Genomic DNA, 24,523 nt, shown 5'->3' with positions numbered 1-24,523 from the left:
TGTCCACTCTGCCTGTCCAAAAAAAAAAAAAAAAAAAAAAAGAAGAAGAAGCACTTGGACCTCCAGCCATCCTCCCCTACCTAAGAGAAGACTATGAATTTATTTTCATGAGGGAGAAACTGAAGCTGAGGGATCTGATACCATCAGGCACAGCTGGGAAGGGCAATGCCACACTGAAAGCCAACAGGGTCTACATAAAAAATCTTTCTCCATTTAGTCCTCAAACAGAAGGAGCTAGTCTTAGACTACTCAAGGAAAGAGACTAGAGGATTCTTCTTTGAGGAATCTGACCCATCCAAGAAAAAGCCATAAAGACAGTGACACTGAGGGAGGTAAAGGGGTAGTGGTACTTCTTCACCAAACAGCCCAGCTAGGTCAACCGCAGTGAAAGTCACCAGACAACATGTCCCACCCACACACAGAGCTTTGTCCTCTTTCTAGTGTCCATGTTCATACATAAGCACACAGTCAGATACTGCAGAACATTCTGAAATGAAAGAGATCAAAACAAATACAGGAAAGGAACTTACAGGTGAGAAAACATGAAAAAAGAAAATATCAAAAAAAATTATTGTGGGGGGCCACCACCTGTGACGCAGGCATCCCCTATGAGTGCTTGTTCAAGTGCCAGCTGCTCCACTTCCAATCCAGCTCCCTGCTAAGGCACCTGGCAAAGCAGCAAAGGATTGGGCCCCTGTCACTCTTGTGGGAATCCTGGATGGAGTTCCAGGCTCCTGACTTCAAACTGGCCTAGCCCTAGCCATTCCAGCCATTTGGAGAGTGAACCAGAGGATGGAAGACCTCTTTCTGTCTCTCCTTCTCTTTCTAACTACTAAAGGATAAAGTTAAAAGATATAGAAATTAATAATAATATTTACAGAGCATTTACTATGTGCTAGGCTCTATTCTATCAGTTATTTACACTCAAAAATCCTATGGGAGTCCAGTGCTGTGGCTCACTAGGCTAATCCTCTGCCTGCGGCGCCAGCACCCCGGGTCCTAGTCCCAGCTGGGGCGCCAGATTCTGTCCTGGTTGCTCCTCTTCCAGTCCAGCTCTCTGCTGTGACCCAGGAGTGCAGTGCAGGATGGCCTAAGTGCTTGGCCCTGCACCCGCATGGGAGACCAGGAAAAGCACCTGGCTTCTGGCTTCAGATTGGCGCAGCGCGCTGGCCGTAGCGGCCATTTGTGGGGGTGAACCAAAGGAAGGAAGACCTTTCTCTCTGTCTCTCTGTCTCTCTCTCTCTCACTGTCTAACTCTGCCTGTCAAAAAAAAAAAAAAAAATCCTATGGGGAAAAACCCTACTTTACAGATGAGAAATTTACATGATAGATTAGTTTTCCCTTAGTCACATAGCTAGTAAGTGGCAAAAGCTGGGATATGAATCCAGGAGATTTAGTTCCAAAAGCCAAATGGAAAATGGGAATGAGGGAAAAAATTAGAGGATCAATCCAAGCAGTTCAACTTTCTAAATAATAGAATAACCAAAGAAATAGCTCAAGAAAGGCCCACTGAATACATAGTCAAATGGATAAAATAAAGACCTGACACCAAGGAACATTGCTTTGAAATTTCAGAACTTAAAAAGCACTAAGAGTTTTCATCGAGCAAAACATCTAGGGGTCAGGGCTGTGGCATAGTGGGTAAAGCCGCCACCTGCAGTGCTGGCATCCCATATGGACGCCGGTTCGAGTACCGGCTGCTCCACTTCCCATCCAGCTCTGTGCTATGGCCTAGGAAAGCAGTGGAAGATGGCTCAAGTCCTAGGGCCCCTGCTCCCATGTGGGAGGCCTACAAGAAGCTCTAGGCTTCTGGCTTTGGATCGGCTCAGCTCTGGCCGTTGCGGCCATTTGGGAAGTGAACCAGCAGATGGAAGATTTTCAGTCTCTCTCTAACTCTTTCAAATAAATAAATCTTAAAAAAAAAACAAAACAAAACAAAAAAAAACACTAACTTTAATTCTAAAATTAGAATGGAACTGAGCTTCCCAAAAGCAACAGTGGCAACCAGAAGCCAACGGTGCAACATCTCTAAAATTCAGAGAAAATGATCCAACCTAGAATACTTTACTTAGCCAAGCCATTAAGAAAGAAGGAGAGTAAAAAGAAATCTGCAATCTACCAAGCAAAAGACCTCAAAGGATTTACTTTTCGTATACTCATGTACCAGGAAGCTACTAGCAAAATAAATACATCAACTGACAAAGATGGTAAGAATGATGGTAAGTACAGGGAGGCATCAAGCCTACTGAGTCATCAGGACCAAGATTAGTTTGAGAAGACTGAGGGACTGGACAACGTGAACTTGACAAAGTACCACTGCCTTGAACACACTCAGAGAAGGGTTTAGGAATGAATTAATGATAGCAAATAAAGACCAACAAAGGCCGGCGCCGCGGCTCACTAGGCTAATCCTCCGCCTAGCGGCGCCGGCACACCGGGTTCTAGTCCCGGTCGGGGCGCCGGATTCTGTCCCGGTTGCCCTTCTTCCAGGCCAGCCCTCTGCTGTGGCCAGGGAGTGCAGTGGAGGATGGCCCAGGTGCTTGGGCCCTGCACCCCATGGGAGACCAGGAAAAGCACCTGGCTCCTGGCTCCTGCCATCGGATCAGCGCGGTGCGCCGGCCGCAGCGCGCCGGCCGCGGCGGCCATTGGAGGGTGAACCAACGGCAAAAGGAAGACCTTTCTCTCTGTCTCTCTCTCTCACTGTCCACTCTGCCTGTCAAAAATAAAAAAAAAAAAAAAAAAAAAAAAAAAGACCAACAAAACAATTATTCACTTAATTACATCCTTTATTCTAAGAAACATCTAACTCTGACAACTCTGTTACTTTTACAAAGTGAAGACTGAGTTTCTAAAGGCAAGGTCATATGAATGTTCATGAAAGTTTTAAAAAAAACTTCTATTTTCTTTTTTTTTCCCAAATGGTATAATAACGATAATATAGAGCACAAGTCTTAGAAGCAGGAGATCTGAGAGCTGTGTCAACCTAGGCAAGCCAGTTACCGTGTCTGAGCCATGGTTGCCAAAAGTGAACTAATAATACCTAGACCAAAGCTTTTTGTGCAGAATTAAAAACAAAGAGATGGTAAACATTTCCCAGTACATAGTGAGCACTGAATTCATGTTTGTTCTACCTGAGTCACACAGTCTGAAAGAGATGGAAACAGTAACTGGCAGGCAGAAACTCCCCCACGACATACCTTCTGTGTTGTCGTGTTTGTCGTCTGTGTTGACGGCTTGGTGAAGGTTATTTTCACGGGAGACATGTGGGGTGGTAAGGAGTTGGCAATACTCTGCATGATGTTGCTCATCTTGGGACTGCCACTCACAGGCACAGTGATTGTCTTTGAGACAGGAACAACAGCCTTTGGAACTTCCTTTAGGACAACGGGAGAGGAGCTAGAAGAGTTGGTTCGCCTTCGTTTTCTGGGTTTTTCATCTTCATCTGAACAGCTAACACCTGAAAGGCAATGACAATCCTGCTATAGTGACACCAACCTAATCTTGCATTTGTACACTATACTTTTAAAATCTTCGTGTCATCAAGTCATCATTGCCCCCTTCCTTTGCCTTATGCCTACTCAACAGTAAGTCTCATCAAACTTCCTTCAGAGAAGTTGTCCCTGAATGCCTTCCATCCTTTTCTTAACATTTTTATTTACTTATTTGACACATAAAGAGACACAGACAAGAGAGAGCTCTCCCATCTGCTGATTCATTCCCCAAATGCTCACACAACTGGATGGCCAGAGCCAGGAAATAAACTGAATCCAGGTTCCCCATGTGGGTGGCAGGTACTTGATCACCTCAGCCATCACTGCTACCTTCCAGGTTCCACATTAGCAGAATACAAACCCAGCTACTCCAATATGGGACATGGTATCTTATTTTCAACCTATGCAACTGCTCCACGCCAGGCTGTATCTGCTTGCCTGTATGTAACCAACAACTTCCTAAAAGATATCTGTGTATCTACTCTATTCTTCTATTCTATCCTCCATCCTACTACAAGTTAGAAACTTTACATCTAATCATGCCAATGCACTGCCTAAAAATCCTTTAATAGCTTTATCTCCTACACAATGAGGCACAACACCATCATCATATCATTCAAGGCCCCACATCTTTCCAACACAGCAATATCCTGTTGTATCCAACCCTGGACAATCCTATGACCTTGACAAGGTAAACCGCTCACCATCCCCCAAAGCCACCTACCACACTCTGTCCATCTCTGGGTCCCAACATCCCACTGTCCTTTGGGGAACACCACTCACCATCAACAACCTCTTCATCATCCCACAAGCCGCCTCCTCAGTGAAGCGTTCCCTTACTCCTCTAGGCAAAGAGAATCCATGTTGCTCTGAGTTTATAAATCACTTTGCACATTCCCTTCTGTACCACTTACCAGATAGCCATGTAACTGTCAGCACGTTTCCCATTGTGAAGAGGCTCCCAGGGGGCCTGACTAAATCTTATTGGTTTATTCCCCTGCAGGTGTTTGGTCCAGCACTGAAGACACTGCTTGGGATGCCCATATCCCATATTGGAGTGCCTTGCCCACAAAATTAGGTGAATTAATGATTTTATCCCAAATTAATGTAATCGGTATGACTTCTGAGTATAAAGCAACAAATTTCCTGTTGGTTAAAACTGTATGTAACATGAAATAGCTTTCTCATGTTTGGAATTCACTTTCAGTGTTTAAAAAAATAGGTCTACTATTATTTTAAAGGACCACCTTCGCTAAATCCACAGTAATCAGATATAAACTGAATAGTTCTGATGTATTGCTTTCTCTTTATATAGTAAAGCTTCAACTGTTTTTGTAAACTTGTTAAAAAAAAGAAAAAACTAAGTGAGACACATACACAGCAACCTGCACAAGATATCTCTACTGAACAGACATAAGAAATTATACAGCATGACTCTGGAATTGGTAATAAAATATAACTCCTACACTTTCGGTTTTTTTGACTGTAATTTAAACAGGACCAACAATGACCCAGAATGACTCCTGTCCAAAACAGCAACCTCTACCACTAAAAGTTACAAAGAAGTCATATTTATAACTATATCGGGAAAAATAAAAATTAAATCATAGTTGATATCAAAAGCAAAAAATAAACTTCAAAATAAAATAAACATTGATAACAGAAATTAAAAACAAAAACAAAAAATGAGCTTGACAACAAAATACTTCATAGGGCAAAATCAAGAAAAAATTTTCAAAAAATTACAATTAACCAAAAATATAAAATAGATTCCCTATAATGTTTCACTGAAATCTTAACATTTGGATGACATGTTCTGTGAAATAATTTAAGAAAACACTACAAAGATTACAAGAAGTGAGTACTGAGTAAATCGCATAAGCACATTGCTACAGTTTCTACTCACATTTCTCTTTAACAATGTCTTTATTTGAAAGGCAGAGGGACAGAGAGGGAGGGAAAGAGATCATGTATCCTCTGGTTAAGAGGGAGAAAGATCTTCCACCCACTGATTCACTCCCCAAGTGGCTACGATCTTGGGCTCTGCCAGGCGAAAGCCAGGAACTCTTGGTCTCCCAGGTGGCTGGTAAGGACTCAAGTATTTCAGCACATTCGCAGGGAGCTGGATTAGAAGCACAGCAGCCAACACTGGAATCAGCACTCAGATATGGAGTGCAGTTGCCTCAAGCTGCAGCTTCCCAGGATATGCCACAAGGCCCACCCCTGTTCACATTTCTATTCCATGACAGTCAAAACAAGTGAATACTTGAAGGATAGCACTATTCAAACACAAAATCCCCACAGGCCACAAAAAGGCAGTCATTTCTCCAACCCCAAAACCTATTAAACAGCAATATACACCTAGTCACATGTAAAGAAAGGAATTCAATACCTTCAAAAACTAACCACTGCTGATAGGTAGTGGCCTGGTGACTTTTTCCAGGAAGGCAGATCTTATCAAATCCTACACTGCCACATTTAGCCAAGATGGCCCTGATAACACTGAGGATATCACTTACTTTTGACATAAACAGTACTTCCACTTGGCAAGACAACTACATTGGAGGCAGGACTGGCAGGTCTTGGAGACTTAACCGTTGCTATGCTGCCACTTGGAACGGGGGTAGAGGTTGGGGTTGACGTAGTACTTGTGTAGGAATAGCAAACCACTACTGAAGGAACGATAAAAAAGTCTGCTGTTAACTTTCACCAAAACTGTCCAGGCATACAGAAAAACTATTTTTATTGCAGGCCAATCTTAACATTTTCATGTGATCAAAAGTCAGAGGCCAGAACTAGGTATTAGGCCCACAAGTTAAAAGGCATTAATGACCTTTCCTGAAAAATCATCATTTAAATGGATTTTTCCCAAATATTTAATAGCTTATCTACAGGTGATATTGTCAATGGAGAAGCACAATTTCAAATAAATTAAGTTTAAAACTAAATTAAGAAAAATGAAAGTCATTTTTCATTCATGGCAGGAGTTAGAAAACAGGCACATACTTATTCTCCCTTTTCATACTATTAGCAGTACCAATGATGGGATAACAGTTAATTTTTCCCTAACCATAGCAATTTCCAACCAGGCTACCAAAGGGGAGAATCAAGATAAGGTCCCTCTCCATAACCCAACCCATGAATCATTTGCCATCTAAGCACTACTGTACTCATAATTAAAATAGTGACATGTTTCAACCTCTTTATCATTCAGTGAAAGGACACAGCTCAACAAGAAAAGCTCCTATGCACCAGTTCCTAGGTCCCAAACACTGAGAGAACTCCTTTCCATACATTATCACTAATCCTCGTAGCACCACATCCTCCTCCTGGAGGTAAGAAACGCAAGGCTTACAGACACGAAAACTTGCTGAAGATTCAAACACAGATTTGACTACTGGAAATTCTATATTCTCTCCACTCTACCAGACAGCTGGCAAAGGTAAAAACAGGAAATAAAGGAAAGATACCTCTCTGACAACAAAGAAACAGGGATGCAATGGAGGCAAAGTTTGCACACTGGTAACAGTCTCCCTCAAATATAGCTTGTTTCAGCCTAAAAAAGAGCCTGGCCTGCACGAAGAGGGTGTCTCACTCTGTTCCACGGCCCATTACCAGGCAAAAATAGGCAGTTTCTCAGAGTCACCTGACAAACGCAATGTTTTCAGGGTTCTTGTCAGGCAAAACCAACCTATGCTACTGGAGTCAAATTTAATACTAATCTTTCAAATCTTTCAAATTTAATACTAATCTTCAGGAGAATTCGATGATTTTTAAACCAAATGTCAATTATTAGGTTAAATAACACTAAGAAAGTCTCTCTATCTGCCAGGTAATGGATTGAGCACATTGATGAGAACAGAGAGGAAACCTATTCCATTGATTCCAGAAGATAAAACTGGAGCTTTGTTTCCTGAAGCTATCCATTCAGCATCTTTTTCCAGCAGCTAAATGACTTCTGTCATCTTAGTTTCTAATATCCTCCATTAAGGCCTTCTATTCACTTCTGATAAGTCACACTGATCTCAAAACTTCAGTTCCCAGCTTCACAGCCAGAACTGTCCACTCTGCCTTATTCCTTTTAAAAACTGGGCTAAGAATAGATGAAAAATAAGACATTTTTTTCTAACAGAAATATTTTTCTACTCACCTTCCTTGCTTCCTGTTTCTGCAGGCACTGGAAGAGATGCATTGTGCTGGATAGCTGCATTGGCAACAGCATTAGCTGTTACAGTGAAGGCGGTTTGGGGAACCAGTCGGGGCATCAGTGGTACCAATCGACGACCTTCAATGGACCACTCTGAAGAGCTATTAGGTCCAGACATACTAAACAAAAAAGAAAACGCTGCTACAAGGGTTCTCAATCACTAAAAACGAACCAAAAAAATATAACTTTAAATTGTAACAATACCCTGAATGGAGAGGCTTTATTTTAAGCAAGTAAGATCATATTACGAATAATCAGAATTCACAGAATGACACACACTTAAGCTCTTACACATTTTATTCCATAAGCTAAATTTTATAATGAACATAATTGAAAGTATCAAAAATTTTTCTGTGCATTCTAAATAAATATCAATTTCATTAAGTCTGGTATCACTAATGAAAACTTGAATTTCTACTAGCTTTTAGAACTTAACTTGATAATTCATCCAACAAAGGAAAACCACTCACAACTTTCAAAATCAGACTTTTCTTAATAATTAAGAATAGAATTCATTGAATCTTTGCAAAATTATCTAACTGCCTGCAAGGCAAGAGGTTCTAAAGGCTTTCAAATAAGGGAAACTGAGGCAGTAAACGAGGGGGAGAGGTTAGGTAATGGGTAATGAGGATAGAAGAGGACTAAATAACAGCAAGTGTCACTGATGATGTATTGTATTCTCCTTCTTGTTAAAAGCAGACAAGACCTGAGGACACTGAAAGCAACCTAGCACTACTTTATCCTTACATATTTATTCTACCCTGCACTCTAGGGATTTGAGGCAACTGGATTCATCTCTAAGCAGATACTTCTCTACCCTAAATTTCTTGAGTACATTTTATCCCAGGAATACAACCGGAGGTTGCATACAAAGCAGTCATATCACTTCTCCCAACTAGGCTCCATGAAAGACCCTAACTAATGATTTGTGATAAAATACACATTTTACCTAAAAGCAACCAATCCCTTTGCTAAATCAGAATATTTCTGCACTTTTCTAGAACTATAGATTCCTCAACCAAACTGAGAAGTTAAGACTGTATGTCCACTGATTCTTCAGATTTAGATACAGAACACAAAAGCCCTTGTTAGTGGGTAGGGGAATAATGATAATGATGGTGACAATGGTGACGACAGTTAACATCAATTAAGCACTTACAAAATGGCAAGCATTGTCCTCAACATTTTTCATGTATTAATTCATATAGTTCACTCAACAATCCTATGAAGTTGGTAGTATTATCACCGCTTTTTACAGATGGGGAAACTGAGTCACGTGTTGGTTAATTCACTTGCCTAAGATCACACAACTAATAAATACTTCCTTCAACAAACATACAGTATGATACTGAAACGATTTGCCACCTCATAAGCAGAAGGTATAAAAATTTTTGAATGTTCATGTATGTCTAATTTTTGTCTTTGATTTATACAAATTAGATACTGTTGTGTAATTACTACCAACTTTCACTGACTGGAATAAATTACAATTTAAGGAGGATTTAACGTCAGTTAAGAAAGGAATTTCTAAGAGCTGATGAATCCAATTGGGCTTCTATGGAAATATCTATAAATTCCTCCCTGGATTAACACAGTACAACCTAAAACAAGGAAAAGAAGGGCTCCTAAAAGCCCAACAACCCTCATAAACTTGTTATTATATAATCTTCAAGTTGATGCTTGTTCTAAAACAAATAATGGTAAAAACAGGAAAGACACACAGAAAAGGGCTATAGCTAATTATTAAAGAAAAAATTCTAAAAGTACTATTTTCTTGGCTTCTATTTTGCTATCATCTAATTAGAATATCACTGATAAACTTGCTTGGTGAGAGTTTAGCACAAAAAAGTCTACACTTACCTGGTACATTTTTTAAATGGTGGCAGAAATTATGGAAGATTAATAATTTGAAGCACATGAATATATGCTAGTGAAAAGACAAAACTTGCAGTGCAAAGGACACAACTGCAACTTTTCAAAAGATGCTAAAAATCTTCCAAATTTCCACTCATGCAAACATGCTCAAACTTTTTTTTTAAGAGAGTGAAAATTAAATGTTAGATCAAAAAAAATCCTATTTGCTTAGTAATGAAGGTATAAATATGCATTAGTTGCACAAGTCATCTAAACTGCATTTAGACTTTAAACATCTCCCTGCAGGGCTCCACTGGAATACCTTAATCTCGATGTAAGAATGCCACTCTATTTATACTAAGTATGTCAAGGAAGGGTGGAACTCTTACTCCAGTCCCTTTTGAGAAATCTATGATGATGTTAATGAAATTTCCTGGGCCCTCACAGCCTCATTCTCACTTAGAAATACACAGGGTATCCTATATGCATGACTGATGGTAAAAGGGTTCAGAGAGCAGAAATTCCAGACAACCAACCTCTTCTAACTCTAAAAACAGTGAGAGCAAGAGTGGCCCAATTAGAAAATCTAAAGCTGTCCTACTCTAACATAATTTAAAACTGAATTTGAGTATCGAATTTAACCAGAGGCCTTGTGCCAAACAATAACCACGTGTTACACTTCAAGCCACAGCAAGGCTTTGCTTTGATCCCAGACTCTCCACTCCTTTTGTCCCCCCTCCTTTGTACTCCGTCTTCTTCGTTTTCTCATCACCTTTCAACTACATTCCTTCGGGCCTACACGGCTGCTTTGGGTGGGGGAGGGCAGGGAAAGGAGAAAGGGAATGCCGTCACTTCGGAGGCATTCCTCTAGCTGCTCTCTCAGGCCCAGAGTAGGAAGCCCTCCGGTAGGTAATCTTTGGAACCAGGCTCAGCTGCTACTTCCAAAAAGGAGAGAGCAGTCAGCAATCCCTAGTCACTGATCCTTGAGCTCAACAAGTAAATACATCTCAGCAAACTAAAACCATAATACAAAATATTAAAACAGGAGTATAGAAAGACCTAAGAAGCTTAAAATTATACACTGAAGTAAAAACTCTTTTCAAAAAATGAAATTCATGTATTAAAGAAATCAGAAAGGAGAGGAAAAAAAGAGGAAACACAGGCAGATAAAAGCCAACTCTCAATTATCCATGCTAATGGAGAGAGGAGGGAAAGGGAGAGGTCAAACAGATTCAAGAAACCCATATATTATGCAAAGACATTTTGGCAAATACTAATCAATTCTTCCACCAAATCTTTTCCAGGACAACTAACAAGTAGCAAAATGACTAATTAAAATTGGCACCTCCTCTCCCTTCCCACCCTCTGACTAGGTCTCCCAAGCAGCAAAATGGCTAAAGGGTGGGCAGTATTAGGAGAGGGAGGAGGGGAAGAGAAGGAAAAGCAAGGGGCATGGTTAAGTCATAAATGGAATAATGTGCCCCTGAATAATTGAGAGCTTCAATTTGGAAATAAATACAAGAAAAAGCCTGAAATAATAATAACCTAATTGCATACCTGTAACTTGGTCTTTCACCCAAATATAAGGATAAATTCATTCTTTAAAGGGGAAAAAAGGAAAAGGAGACTAAATAAATGTTATTCTTTAAGTATGAAACTGATGCATCATCTTACAACTAGTTGTCCCACAATATTGTTCCAAAGCTTCTTAGGTACTAATCTTGTTGCTAAGTGCCTCTGAATGCAAGCTATTGTTTACTACTTTATTATCTAGCACATAAATTTCCTATTAGCAATGCTGAAATTAGCATCCAGGCACAAATGGTTATTTTTGAAGCATCTCAGTTCAAAAGTTTAGAGCAAATTAAAGAAGAAAAACATTACTATCTGAATGTGTCAACCATGTTAGCCTGACTACTAAATACTAAATGCCTCTAAAGGAAATTTTCCAAATTTCTGTAGTACACACCTACAACTGAAGAATCTCAAAATTCTAGGATAAAGAGCTAAACTTTCAAAAATGCTGTCAAAAAGGTAACACCCCATTTTATATGTTAAGTAAAATGAGGGACAGTGAAGCACACATGAAGCTAATGAATCTTTGAGGTCAATTCAAATACGGCCAATTGGTTCAAAAACACTGTTTTAGTTATCACATTAAGGAACTGCACTGAATTATTTCCTTTAGTTTTATTTCACATTGACACATAAAAAAAATCTAAAACAAATGAATAACACTAAACCATATTTTATAGAATGTTTCAATACCCTCCCTTTACAGGAGAATCTCTATTCCTTTCTATTCCTTAGGAGGCACTGTCTCCACACAGAATTAGTGCATAATCCCTGCCCTCAGTCCTCCACCACCCTCAGCCCATCTGTCATTACAGTTATAAGGATCTGAAAACAATCTGATAAGAATCCTTTATCATTTTATTTTCTATTTTTAGAGTGAATTAAGATATATTCATAATTCTTAGACGCAGAACACATATTTTAGTCTTTTTTCTGAATCTTAAATACATGATATAATCAGATATCAAAAAAGTTAGAATGCCTATTTATAAATCAATATGCATATCAAATACCATTCCAAACAACCTCTAAGGAGCTATCAATTTTAGGGGGCACACTACTTTGTTACTGAACTTTGCTTGAATGAAGTGAGTTATCTGCTACACTATGGTGGTCTCTAGTTATACAGAGATTAGGCTGTAGCAGGATCTGACCTGAGTACTTAGAAAGCTTGCCTAACCAAATGCAAAAGACATAACCAATTGAATAAACAGTTAATACCACTTTTACTGCTATGGTCAGGATCCTGAGTATAGAAATACTGTTGTTAAGATAAGACTCAGGAATCTGCTACAAAATAGGAAGACTTTTCAAAACTATGTTATACTACGTCATAAAATATCAGGGGTGGTATGACTAATGGCTTACTTATGTGCAATTGTTGTTAACCGTTCATCGTTTACTGCTCTCCGAACTTCAGCACGGTGGCGTTCTGTTGAGATGCTATGAAAAAAAATAGCCATTATAGAACTCTGCCAAGCAGGCAGCTCTTTCCTATATTTTTATTAATGTTTAAGTCAACATTTTGTTTGGGGGAGGACAGAATGCTTTGTGAAAAGATATAGACAAGAGACTAAAAATATATCTTCAAATGCTTTAAAGTCTTAGAAAAGCGTTCATACTGATTATGTGTTACTGCAGAAAGAATTAACTGCAAATTAGAAATCACTGAGAGACAAATTCAACCCGATAACAAGGCATTACTTGCAAATCTCACTGAGAGACAAATTCAACCCGATAACAAGGCATTACTTGCAAATCTCCGAAATGTCAGACCAGAGACAAGACTGGCAGAGCTTCCTGTTATCTAAATATGCAAACAGCTGCTGAATGACTCCTAACCAGGACTGAGGAGAAGAGGATTTTGGCACTCAGAAGAAAGTCTTCTAAGGTCTTTTCTAAGCTTATGAGTCTATAATTTTATGTTCAGTAAATATAATAACTGAGAGTGGCAAGATAATCTTTCCTGTGGCTATATGCTGGGAAACTTGACACCAGGATAATGCTGCTTTATGACTGAACACTCAGCTGTGTATCTTCTATATACTGTATTACCAATGGTAAGCAATGTATTTAAATTAATCCTGATTAAACACATGTAAAGTTAGTAGTACCAAACAACTAATAAAAAAAAAAAAAAAGCAACATCCATTCCATTCATAAATATTCACTAAAATGAATACCACTCTTCCAATTGTATTCTTTTACTACTTAGGCCCTATCTATATGATGAACCAAAATATTTAAGGGGTTGGAAAGCAGAATTTATGACAAAACATAAACAACAAACATATACAAAATATAAATTGTTAACTATGAAAAAAACACAACTGAGAATCTGGCTTAATAACAACCCTATATTAATGTCATTTAAATAATAAAAGCTTCTCCCATATTTTCAGTTAGAAAGGAGAAAATTGTTTTAAATGTAGAAAGGAAACCAGCTAAAACAGAACATTTTCAAGAAAGATCAATTCATTAAATGAATCAAAGCAATGCAACAAGGAACCTCTTTTACTAGAATTTTTTATTGGCTGCAAGTGCTACTCTAAGTGGGAAGCTGAATGGACAGACCATGCTTAAGGCTATGACTATATAATCAGCACCCACTTACATAAATTAAGACATCCTCCTTGCCTCACTTACTCCCCTCCAACAAATTCCACTCTAGACCTCCTATCCAGTTGCTGCCAATTCTTCTTTTCCTTCTTTCATCTATGTCAGAAGGACCTCACTTTCCCAGGTGGCCCAAAACTAAAACCTCTCTGAAATACCTTCTGATCGGATTACAGAATGAATGGTAAAGTATGCAATTTTCACTGACAAAACATACAACTAGAATAGGATCTCTAAGTACCAACAAAAAAATTGAACACTTCTCCAACTTAACTTGAGAGTTAATCGAGAGCGAAAAGTAATAAAAACCCTCCAAATGAAACTTCTAGAACCACATCTCCCAAATTTTATGATAATTTACCTAAGAACTTTTGAGAGTTCTCCAAGAAGATCTTTCTTTTCCTTGGTGAGATCCCCCTGTGCCCGAAGCGCACTGATAACTCCAGCATATGCCTCCAATTCTAGAAGAAGAAAATTATTTTATCAAGATAAGCCTTCAATATTTTAATACTATGGGTATGTAGAGTGAAACTTCAGGGCAAGAAATCTGAAAATCAAGCAAAGGCAAGCAATTTTTAAACTCCTTTAAAAAATGTTACCTAATAACAGATTAAAATGGGACTTTTATAATTTTATAATATTTTATTGCAGAAGTCATGTATGGAAAATGTTTAGGCAGAAAAACTAACATTAGGTATTTTGCCTCATACATTATCCCTGAAGAACATTTAATCCAAATGCCACCAACAATGGGGAATAGATTCCAAGTTATGTAATAAGGCTGATAAAAGCATTATTAAAATGCCTTCATTAATCAACCCTTGAAATAATTTGTTAGGCCTGCCTAAGAATTCAAACTATATTTCTCCTCCCTCTGGGGTGGTTGAGAGTACAGTGCAACTGAGAAAATATTTGAACAGAAGATTCTGGCTCCAGCACTGACACGTAGTAGTTGCGTGACCTTGGGCAAGTCCTTTCTCACCTTTGAATTCTTCCTTATCTAGAAGGGACTTTGTAGATACCTTCCAAATCAAAGATCCTTTGCATCTATAAAAACTACTATCAAATAATTAAGAGACATGAAATGTTCTTACAGCAACCAAGACATATATTATGGAATTCCAATACAGACTGCTTCATGCAGCTCTTTCACAGCCAACAACCTTTTAAAACAAAACTGTCCATCCCTCGTACTGGTTAAAACATAAAACCTAAAGTCCTCAATGGCCCCAAGAACCATGCATGCCTCCCAGCATAGCCCCCTCCCACACCATCTCTAGGCTTGAAATATGACGGCTTTGACCACTGAAATATCTGCAAACATGATGCAAATAGAAGCTTGCTAAGCACTTGCACAGAGGGCCTTGCTCTTTTAGAATCTTGAGACCACCAAGCTGTGAAGAAGCTCAGAATGAAAAGCCACATGAAAAGAGGGGCCCAGCCATCTTAGCTGGGCCTAGTCCCCAGCCAGGCTGCCAGCTAAATACAGCTGCATGAGATAGGTCAGACAAGGCCAGCAGCCAACAGAATGGCAAGAAATAATAGTTGCTTTAAACCATTTAAACTAGGAACAGGTGTATCAAATAGAACAGTAGGAAATCAAATGTTCAAACTAGAATTATCTTCGTACTTGAGCTGCTATGAGTATTTGCTATTTGCCAAAGCCTGACATACAATAGCCAATACATATGAACCAAATAATGAACACAGACCAGGTACTATGCCAAGAAGTCAATAGTCTCATTCAGTACATATGATTTAGTTCTGACTGTGGAAAGGAAGCTTTCTATCAACAGTGATCTAACTACACTAAACAGAAACATCTAGTCCAACTGAATTACCCTAAATGTAACCACCCTGCATGTTTAATCTGTGCTAGCTACTCTGTAGACATCTCATGGAGTCCTCTTGGAGACAAACCTCTGCTCCTCTGGAGCAGTGAAGGAAATACATAGTTCCAGGAGGCACATTTCAGCTCGTATTAAACCCAGACTAGAGTTAGAAAGACAGGATAACCAAATAAAGGTTCACCGTATTTCATATGTTCATACTCTCATTTATGGAATATTTTATTCAAAAAGTCAGTATTGAGTCCTATTATATACAAACCAGATAGTACGTATGTAAGTCCCACCCTAAAGGAGTTAACTCTAGATTACAGCTACAATGAAACAAGTCATGGACAACTATGATGAAACAGTTTACATATATACAGCAATGGAGGCATAGAGGGGAAATATATCATCTACACTAGTTTTACTCAGAGAGGCAACCTTACTCGAGGCAGGTGGAGGGAAAAATGCAAATATGCAGAAGGATGAGAGACAGAGAAAGACAAAGATAATGTTTCATATTGTTCCAGTAATTTCTGCTACGACTTATTTTTTTTATAAAGCTAGGACTTCTTTTTAAGATTTTATTTATTTATTTGAGATGTAGAGTTATAGACAGTGAGAGGGAGAGACAGAGAGAAAGGTCTACCATCCACTGGTTCACTCCCCATTTGGCTGCAATGGCCGGAGCTGTGCCAATTCAAAGCCAGGAGCTTCTTCTGGGTCTCCCACACGGGTGCAGGGGCCCAGGGACTTGGGCCATCTTCTAATGCTCTCCCAGGGCATACCAGAGAGCTGGATTGAAAGAGAAGCAGCTGGGACTAGAGCCTGCACCCATGTGGGATGCTGGCGCCACAAGTGGAGGGTTAATTTACTGTGCCACAGCGCCAGCCCCTCTGCTATGACTTATGTTTGAGGGTTTTATACAAGAAGGAGAATAAAAATTCTGTATCTAGATAAGCACTAATTCAAATCAAAGTCCTAATTAAACATTACTACTATAGGGTACCAAAGTCTTTGTTCTCAAGGTGATTAAAATCCAACAAGGGACCTAAAACATACAAATAATAAAGATTTCTGTCCACTCATATAAAAGAATAGAGAAAGATAAAAGTGGAAAGTAGTTTGTAGCCATATGGAGTAAAACCTAAATTACAGTCTAAATAGCTTTTACTTCTTAGGATCAAGAGTTGATTATGGAAGTAATGGCAAAAGAAAAGGAGCAAGATTTTGCAGTTTGCAAAATGCTTAGGAGAACGGGGAATGCCATAAGAAGAAATAAAAAGGTCAGGTAGAAGATTCGGTTTGAGGAAAAAGTTCACTTTTGACTTGTAGAATTTATGGTGATCAAGGCACTACTTCAAAGAAAACTACTAAAGAAATAAAACAGGCCGGCCCCTCGGCTCACTAGGCTAATCCTCCACCTTGCGGGGGGCCGGCACACCGGATTCTGTCCCGGTTGCCCCTCTTCCAGGCCAGCTCTCTGCTGTGGCCCGGGAGTATGGTGGAGGATGGCCCAAGTGCTTGGGCCCTGTACTCCGTGGGAGACCAGAAGAACCACCTGGCTCCTGCCATCGGATCAGCGTGGTGCGCCAGCCGCAGCGCACCAGCCGCAGCGCGCCAGCCATGGCGGCCATTGGAGGGTGAACCAACGGCAAAAGGAAGACCTTTCTCCCTGTCTCTCTCTCTCACTATCCACTCTGCCTGTCAAAAAAAAAAATTAAAAAAAAATAAAACAAACATTTCTCATATTTCAAGTCTCATTTCAAATCCAACTAAAAAGTCATGAACAAAATTAGGAGGTAGCAAGCTTACACACACAATACTGGATTCAGAACAGAGTTCTCGCCATCAGCGGAGTTATCACAATCCAAGGAATTTCTTTTCCTCTAGAAACTCATTCATTACAAAAAAACCTTAAGAGCATCCCAACCTCCTGCACATTTGTTAGTGTCCATTTTGGAGGGGATATTCAGATAGGGACTTAGTTCAAATTTAGTTGAAATTCTGGCATGGTTGTATTGTAGTGCTAACTCAAATTAACATAATATAATGAAATAAACACATAGGAACACCTCAGAAAACAAAAAATTTTGCTAAGCCATTTTTATAAAGCTCTCAACTTTTCCCATGTAAATAAATCAGTCATTCAATTCTACTATGGTCCACAAAGTTAAGAGTTACAGCTCAGGAATGGCTATAATAAGGCAGGGGAGAGACAGACCTGAAGGAAGGAAGCATTTATCTATCACTGGTATGTTAAGTATATCAGAAAGAAACTCTCTATCCCAAATTCTTTATACTTAAGTAAAACCTAAGTGTTTAGCATCCTGCATTAAAACTGCAACTATTTTTAAAAGAACAAAGGTAATTCTTAAAATATTTTAAGCCAATTCTTAAATACAATATCCTCTCTAAACACTGGACCTGGAATGAGAGTTGGAAGGCGAATGAAAGGTTCCATTGTTATGATAATGATGCAGCGGGTGGGAGGAAGTCTTTGCGCAAATTGCTAACAAAGCTCACCTCCCAAGGGGAGGAAGGGTCGCGAAGCTGACACCACCGCGTAGGTTGGCTGTTTTCCTTTGTATAGAAGCAGCACTACTCACAAGGCTCTGACTAAAATTAGAGACAAATCCATCATGATTTACTTTCAATTTTCTTTACATTTCTTTCATGTTCCTAGGCCATAAGGGTTTACATCTTCAATTTCTTCTGGGATATTTTTTTCTTCTATGCAATGTTCTCGTCTGGTTTAGGGACACTTTGCTCCCTTTCATAAGAATCATCTCTATTTGGCAAGAGGGGATCCAACATGGGTTAATCCATCCAGGAGCTCTGTAAGTAAAGCAGAGCATTTCTGTTTTTGTTTTGTTTTGAAGATTTATTTATGGGGCCGGTGCTGCGGCTGTGGCTGTGGCTGTGGCACTGTGGCGCTGTGGCGCTGTGGCTTAGCAGGTAAATCCGCCACCTGCAGAGCCAGCATCCCATATGGGCACTGGTTCGAGTCCCGGCTGCTCCACTTCCGATTCAGCTCTCTGCTGTGGCCTGGGATAGCAGTGGAAGATGGCTCAAGTCTTTGGGTCCCTGCACCCATGTGGGAGACCCAGAAGAAGCTCCTGGCTTTGTGCAGCTCCGGCCTTTGTAGCCAACTGGGGAGTGAACCAGTGGATAGAAGACCTCTCTCTCTGTGTATCTGTCTCTCTCTCTCTCCATCTCTGTCTCTCTCTTTCTCCTTCTCTAACTCTGACTTTCAAATAAATAAATAAATCTTAAAAAAAAAAAAAAGAAAGAAAAGAAAAAAAAAAGCAGAGCAGTGGGACTCCCAACAGGCACCCACTCCAGTGTAGGAATACAGGGCACCAGCATCATCAGCTAAGGCCTGACCCGCTGTGCCACGGTGGTGATTTGTTTACCTGGATACACTCCTTAACCAGAGAATCTACACCCAAACCCTCAGATTCAGCATTCTCCTCTGCACATTTAAACACATACAACAAAAAAGTACTCTCTGTGTCTACCAGATCTGTATCCCTGTGTCCAGCCCCAGTGGTAGGCCTGGGCACACCTACAGCTTCACTATGTGACAAAATGGCACATACTGCTTCTGCAAAGGGACATCTTTCAGACACTTGATGACTTTCTGGATATGCATACCCTTGATGGCCTGGGCAATTTCAAAAATGTTCCTAAAGTGAACACGAAGATTTGAAACTCTTTATTTGCATGACTTTATGGGGTTTTCTGGGTCCAGTAAATAGTGAACTATTCCCAGTCCACCTTGAGTAATTCACAGCAAGAACTAGGGGAAAGGTTACCATTTTTATAGTCAATGGCAATCTCTTGATTCAAAGCCCCCAAAACCCAGAAATCCCAATTCAACCTACAATCTTTATGATGTTTCTCTGCAATTATTTCAGCTGTGAAGTAAATATTAATATAACTTTATAATTGACAGCAAGTTAGACTGATTACAAGTAAGTGTAAAGAAAACTAACTTCAAATTAGCACTAAAAGTTTGGATGCAAAAAAAAATTTTTTTTTTTGACAGGCAGAGTGGACAGTGAGAGAGACAGAGAGAAAGGTCTTCCTTTTACCGTTGGTTCACCCTCCAATGGCCGCCGTGGCCGATGCACTGCGGCCGGCGCACCACGCTGACCCGAAGGCAGGGGCCAGGTGCTTCTCCTGGTCTCCCATGCGGGTGCAGGGCCCAAGCACTCGGGCCATCCTCCACTGCACTCCTGGGCCACAGCAGAGAGATGGACTGGAAGAGGGGCAACCGGGACAGAATCCGGCACTCCGACCGGGACTAGAGGGCGAAGGATTAGCCTATTGATCCACAGCACCAGCCTGCACCGGCCCAAGTAAAAAATTTTAAAAGGGCAAAACAATGATTGATTCTCTTCCCCATTTGAAATGTGGCCTGAGGAGAAATAACCCAGGCAAAAATGATAAGTAAGCAAGGCTCCAGGACCTATGATTCTATCAAGTTTACACACAGGAATCCCCAACAAAGATTTCCTTTGAAGAAAAAATGTACCTGCAAATAAACAAATGTCTGAAAGCTGCTTTAAACACTAAACACTCATGTACTGGGCACTGGGATAGGCCCTCCATAAACACTATATATATTACATATATATATATATATATATGTAATAAGGCAAATAATGAAGGATATGTTAATCTTTTTAAATATTTATTTCTTTATTTATTTATTTGAAAGGCAGAGTTAGAGAGAGAGATCGATCTTCTACTGCTGCTTCACTCCCTAAATGGCCACAATGACCAGGACGGGACCAGGCCAGAGCCAGGAGCCAGGAGCCAGGAGCTTCCTCTGGGTCTCCTACAAGGGTGCAGGAGCCCAGTGGCTTATGCCATCCTCCCCTGCTTTCCCAGGCACACCAGCAGGGAGCTGGATTAGAAATGGAGCAGCCAGGACCTGAACCCGCGCCCATATGGGGTGCCAGTGCTGCAGGCCCTGGCTTAACCTGCTGTTCCATAGAACCAGTACCAGCTATCCTTCTTTTACAAAAATGTCAACAGAAAATAATTTGCCCTCAGTCACATGGGTCATTCAGTGCTAAGAGGATCAGGACCTTACTCTGAATTTAAGACTCACATTTTCCTCTTCAAAAGCAAAGGCATCTAAATAATTAATATCTGCTGCCAAAGCATTTAATATTCTTTGTGAAAGTATTTTTTCATTTATTGTGCTAGTCTAAGTTAGATAAAACAAGGTCCTTTCTCAACCAAGGATCCTCACTGGAACAAAAGAACACAGAAAATGATTTGAGGGGTCAGCACTGTGGTGTGGTGGGTAAAGCCGCCGCCTGCAGTGCCAGCATCCCATACGGTCACCACTTTAAGTCCTGGCTGCTCCTCTTCCAATCCAGCTCTCTGCTATGGCCTGGGAAAGCAGTAGAAGATGGCCCAAGTGCTTGGGCCACTGTACCCACGTCAGAAACCTGGATAAAGCTCCAGGCTCCTGGCTTTGGATCAGCTCAGCTCCAGCTGTTACAGCCATTTAGGGAGTGAACCAGCAGATGAAAGACCTTTCTCTATGTCTCTCCCTCTGCCTGTAACTCTACCTCTCAAAAAAATAAATAAATCTTTAAAAAAATTACTGTTTCTTTAAAAAAAAGATTTGAGTAATTCTTTTTCTCAATTTTCCCAAGGATGGTGCATGACTCATATCATTATAGATACAAGGGGAGAAGTTAGTTCATTACCTACAATGGATGCCTTGGTTACTAGGGCTTAATTCTTGCCCTAAAAGGCTAAAGGGTGCTGTAAGGGGAAAGAAGAACTAAAAAATAAATGACCAGCATAAAGTCTGTCTTATTACCAACAGTATAATATCACTGGGGAAAATAGGCATAGCTTACACTAACTCAGAATTCACAAATACTATGTAATTCATAAACAAATTCATGAAGGTTGATAGTAGGCTGAGACTGAAATCATATTCCCTGGGGTCAAATACTGCTCCATGACTTATTTATCAGCATTCTAATCTTGAGTTCCAAGCTTCATCTATAAAATGGGGACGCTTAGCTACTTTTCAGTTTTAAGTGAGAATTAAATGAGATGTTGAAGGTAAAGGACTCAGAATAGATGACTAGCCCCAAATAAGTCCTAACTGCTATTACTACTACTACTACTGCTGCTGCTGCTGCTGCTATTATTATGAATGTACTTACTATGTCCAAAGCATTATGCTAGGCACAACAATAAGCAAGATGGAGACTATACCTCCAAAGAACTTTGAATGTAGCATTAGACATCCATGCAAATAGCCATGACCCAAACTGAAAGGGAAGAGTATATGAGATAGCAAACATCAGAAGTGAAAATCATACCCAGTTTTCGAAGAATCCTTTTGCATTCATCCCTGCTGAGATCCAAAAGGGTTGGCCACACAACAGGCATTGCTGCTTCTGTTTGGTAGCCCCAAAGAGCTTGTCCTCCCTACCAGAAGGAAAAGCAAGAAATCAAATCACCAAAGTACATTCAAGGCCATTCACCTGGAGGTCCAGCCACCAGTTAGGAAGTAAAACCATTAAGATACCTCACAATCATGTTTACCACCGCACTTGGCTACTTCTGACACATGAAGAATCGAACAAGCATTTCAGAGCTTCCTATTGCAGCCTACTGCAGCTTAAAGAGCACAGGCTGCAGACTCAGATACCGCTGGCTCTAGTTCCAGCTTTTCAACTTGCCGGCTGTGCGCTCTGGGTCAGCTGGCCTCTCTGGGTCTACCCTTTCCACATCTGCTCAGACAGCGTTGTTTTTGTGGGTAAAGCTGTGGTCTGAAGGCCAGCAGCCCCTATCCCAGGAACTCCAAGGCTGGTTCATGTCCTGGTTGCTCCACTTCTGATCTAACTCTCTGCCAATGGCCTGGGAAAAGCAGAGAAAAATGCCCCAAGTGCTTGGGCCTCTGCCACCCACGTGGGAGACTGGGATGAAGCTCCTGGCCACAGCCTGGCTCTGCCCTAGCCCTTGGAGCCACTTGGAGAGTGAACCAGTGGATGAAAGATCTCTCTCTCTCTCTCTCTCCTTCCCTCCCTCCTCTTACAACTTTCAAATGAATCAGTCATTAAGGGGGGAGAGGGGTAGGAGGGGTAATGCCACCTGGTGTGCTAACAGTATTAAAGAACAGTACATGTAAAGTTTCTCCCTAGTGGCTACCATGTGATTTAATAAGTGGGCGCTACTACTTGAGCAACTGTAAATTACTTGATTTCTGTGGGCTTCCTCACTTACGAGTTACATGAAACAAAGTATGTAAAGCTGCTAGCATGTTACTTGGGTTAAAGGAACTTAACAAAGAACGGTCTCTTCAAATCTTAATAAAGAAATATGAATCGAGAGCTTGCGGTCATGAAACAACCATTTACCAAAAGTTTAGACGCCAAGAATTTACTCCGTCCTGGGAATTCCCTAGAGGGCAGAAAGCGCGGGGGCGGGGAGGGGGGCCTGACACAACACCTGCTTAGAGCCCAGCAGACGCGCTGTAAATGTCTGCTTAAAGCACAAACGGATGGTTGGTGGGAGAGCACAACGAATGAATGAACCAGAGAATGAATGAGCGCAGTGTCGGATCTGGAAGTCAGACAGCGAACGGAAATAACTGCTGTATCCGGCTCCAGGCGCCGGGGCTGCTACCTCCAACTCTGCGCCCCGAGTGGAGCCCCCTCCCCCTCCCTCCCGTAGTCCTCGCAGCTCCGAGGCAGCTCACAGCCGGCGGAACGGGACCGCGCGCTCCGGCCGGCAGAATGACATAAAGGCAAGGGGTGGGGAGGAGGAAGAGGGGGCCGAGCCAAAGGAATCCGCTCCCTCCGCCAGCCAGTCCCCGCCTCCCGACAGGATCTCGGAGGCGGCCGGCGACCGCCCGAAGCAAGCACCACGTCACGGCATCCCAGCGCGTCCCCGCCGGCGGACCCCACCGCGGGGCCGCATCGCCTCGGAAAGCTGGGCAGGAGCCGCCGGAGCCCGCCCGGGGAGCCCCGAGCTCGCAGAATCCTCCCCCCACTCAAGTGTCAAGGAGGCAAGCCCGCCCCGCCCCCTCTCCAAACACGCACTCTTCGCAGCACCACAACAAGAGCAGCCCGCCCAGGCTCCGCACCCGTGCCTCTCGGCGCCCATCCCAATGTCAAGCCCACGACCGGAGCTCCCCGGGCCAGCAGCCGGTGTGAGGGGCCCCGGCCGGCATCCGCGCCTCGCTCCCTCCTCTGCCGAGAGGACAACGGAGACACAGGAGGCGCGCGGACAGCCAGCCAGCCGACCGGGACTCACCGGAAAGCTCCCGGGGCTGGACCCCAGGGGCCCCCAGCACCGGGCCTGCCACAGCCCCCCGCGGTCCACCTCGGGGAGCCCCACGATCCCGTTAGGAAACAACGGAGGATGGGGCTGGGCGCCCCAAGCCGGGCTCGGAAAGCTTGGCCCGGCGCTCCTCTACCCTGGCTTCCCTGCCAGCTCTTCCCAGGACCCTGCCTGAGAGTCACCCACCTGCCCGGTCTTTCGGGGCTCATCTAAAAGGCTCCTCCGCCAAGACTAGGGGACACCAGGAATTGGGTTTGTTTGCGGTGCCTCAGAAGGGGCAAGATGGCGACAAGCATCAGGGCGCAAGCGCAGCCGCGCGCTGCCCATCGGGAGGTGTAGTTCGCCTTTCCCGCCTTTCGGAGAGCGGACAGCAAAAGGCCTCCATTCATACTGTCCCTCTTTTCCTCCACGTTATGAAAGGACAGGACGGGCGTCGCAGGGGGTGCTGGGAGTTGTGGTCCGACATCAAGCTCCATCCTCTTTCGCCCCGGGCCGGCCGTCGCAGCGCAAGGAGGGCTGGGATTGTAGTTTCCTTGGGTTTCTCCTGCATCCCCTCGTCTCTTTGGCTTCGCGCGCCTCTCCTCCGGCTGCCGTCGCCCGGCCAATCGGCTGCACCCGTG

The 24,523-nt window shown here is 42.0% G+C and overlaps 1 protein-coding gene across 50 annotated transcripts in view; it reads right to left on the bottom strand.

Annotated features, from left to right (window-relative positions):
* Positions 1 to 24,493, bottom strand: part of EMSY (EMSY transcriptional repressor, BRCA2 interacting) — a 94,496-nt gene extending 70,003 nt beyond the window's left edge. For 13 of the 50 annotated variants that reach the window (XR_011389390.2, XR_016232923.1, XM_002708683.6 and 10 more), the window contains exons 1-8: positions 24,090 to 24,392; positions 21,938 to 22,046; positions 14,105 to 14,204; positions 12,496 to 12,570; positions 11,110 to 11,151; positions 7,642 to 7,817; positions 6,011 to 6,163; positions 3,198 to 3,457 (exon numbers count right to left, since the gene is read on the bottom strand). Coding sequence is in view for 48 of the 50 variants with exons in the window: in XM_002708683.6 (XP_002708729.1) it covers positions 3,198 to 3,457; positions 6,011 to 6,163; positions 7,642 to 7,817; positions 11,110 to 11,151; positions 12,496 to 12,570; positions 14,105 to 14,204; positions 21,938 to 22,007 (876 nt within the window). In the remaining 2 variants the exon portion in view is untranslated. Of the gene's footprint in view, positions 1 to 3,197; positions 3,458 to 6,010; positions 6,164 to 7,641; positions 7,818 to 11,109; positions 11,152 to 12,495; positions 12,571 to 14,104; positions 14,205 to 21,937; positions 22,047 to 24,089 lie in introns of all 50 variants that reach the window. The other 37 variants (XM_002708680.6, XM_089331214.1, XM_070075666.2 and 34 more) reach the window with 7 other exon arrangements.
* Positions 24,494 to 24,523: the final 30 nt, after the last annotated feature.

The sequence above is a fragment of the Oryctolagus cuniculus genome, chromosome 1 (assembly GCF_051225735.1).
Source record: "Oryctolagus cuniculus isolate XC-2025 breed Fujian yellow rabbit chromosome 1, ASM5122573v1, whole genome shotgun sequence".
Lineage (NCBI taxonomy): Eukaryota > Metazoa > Chordata > Mammalia > Lagomorpha > Leporidae > Oryctolagus > Oryctolagus cuniculus.
The sequence above is the reverse complement of the archived record's forward strand: the minus strand, read 5'-3'. Positions and strand labels throughout refer to the sequence as shown.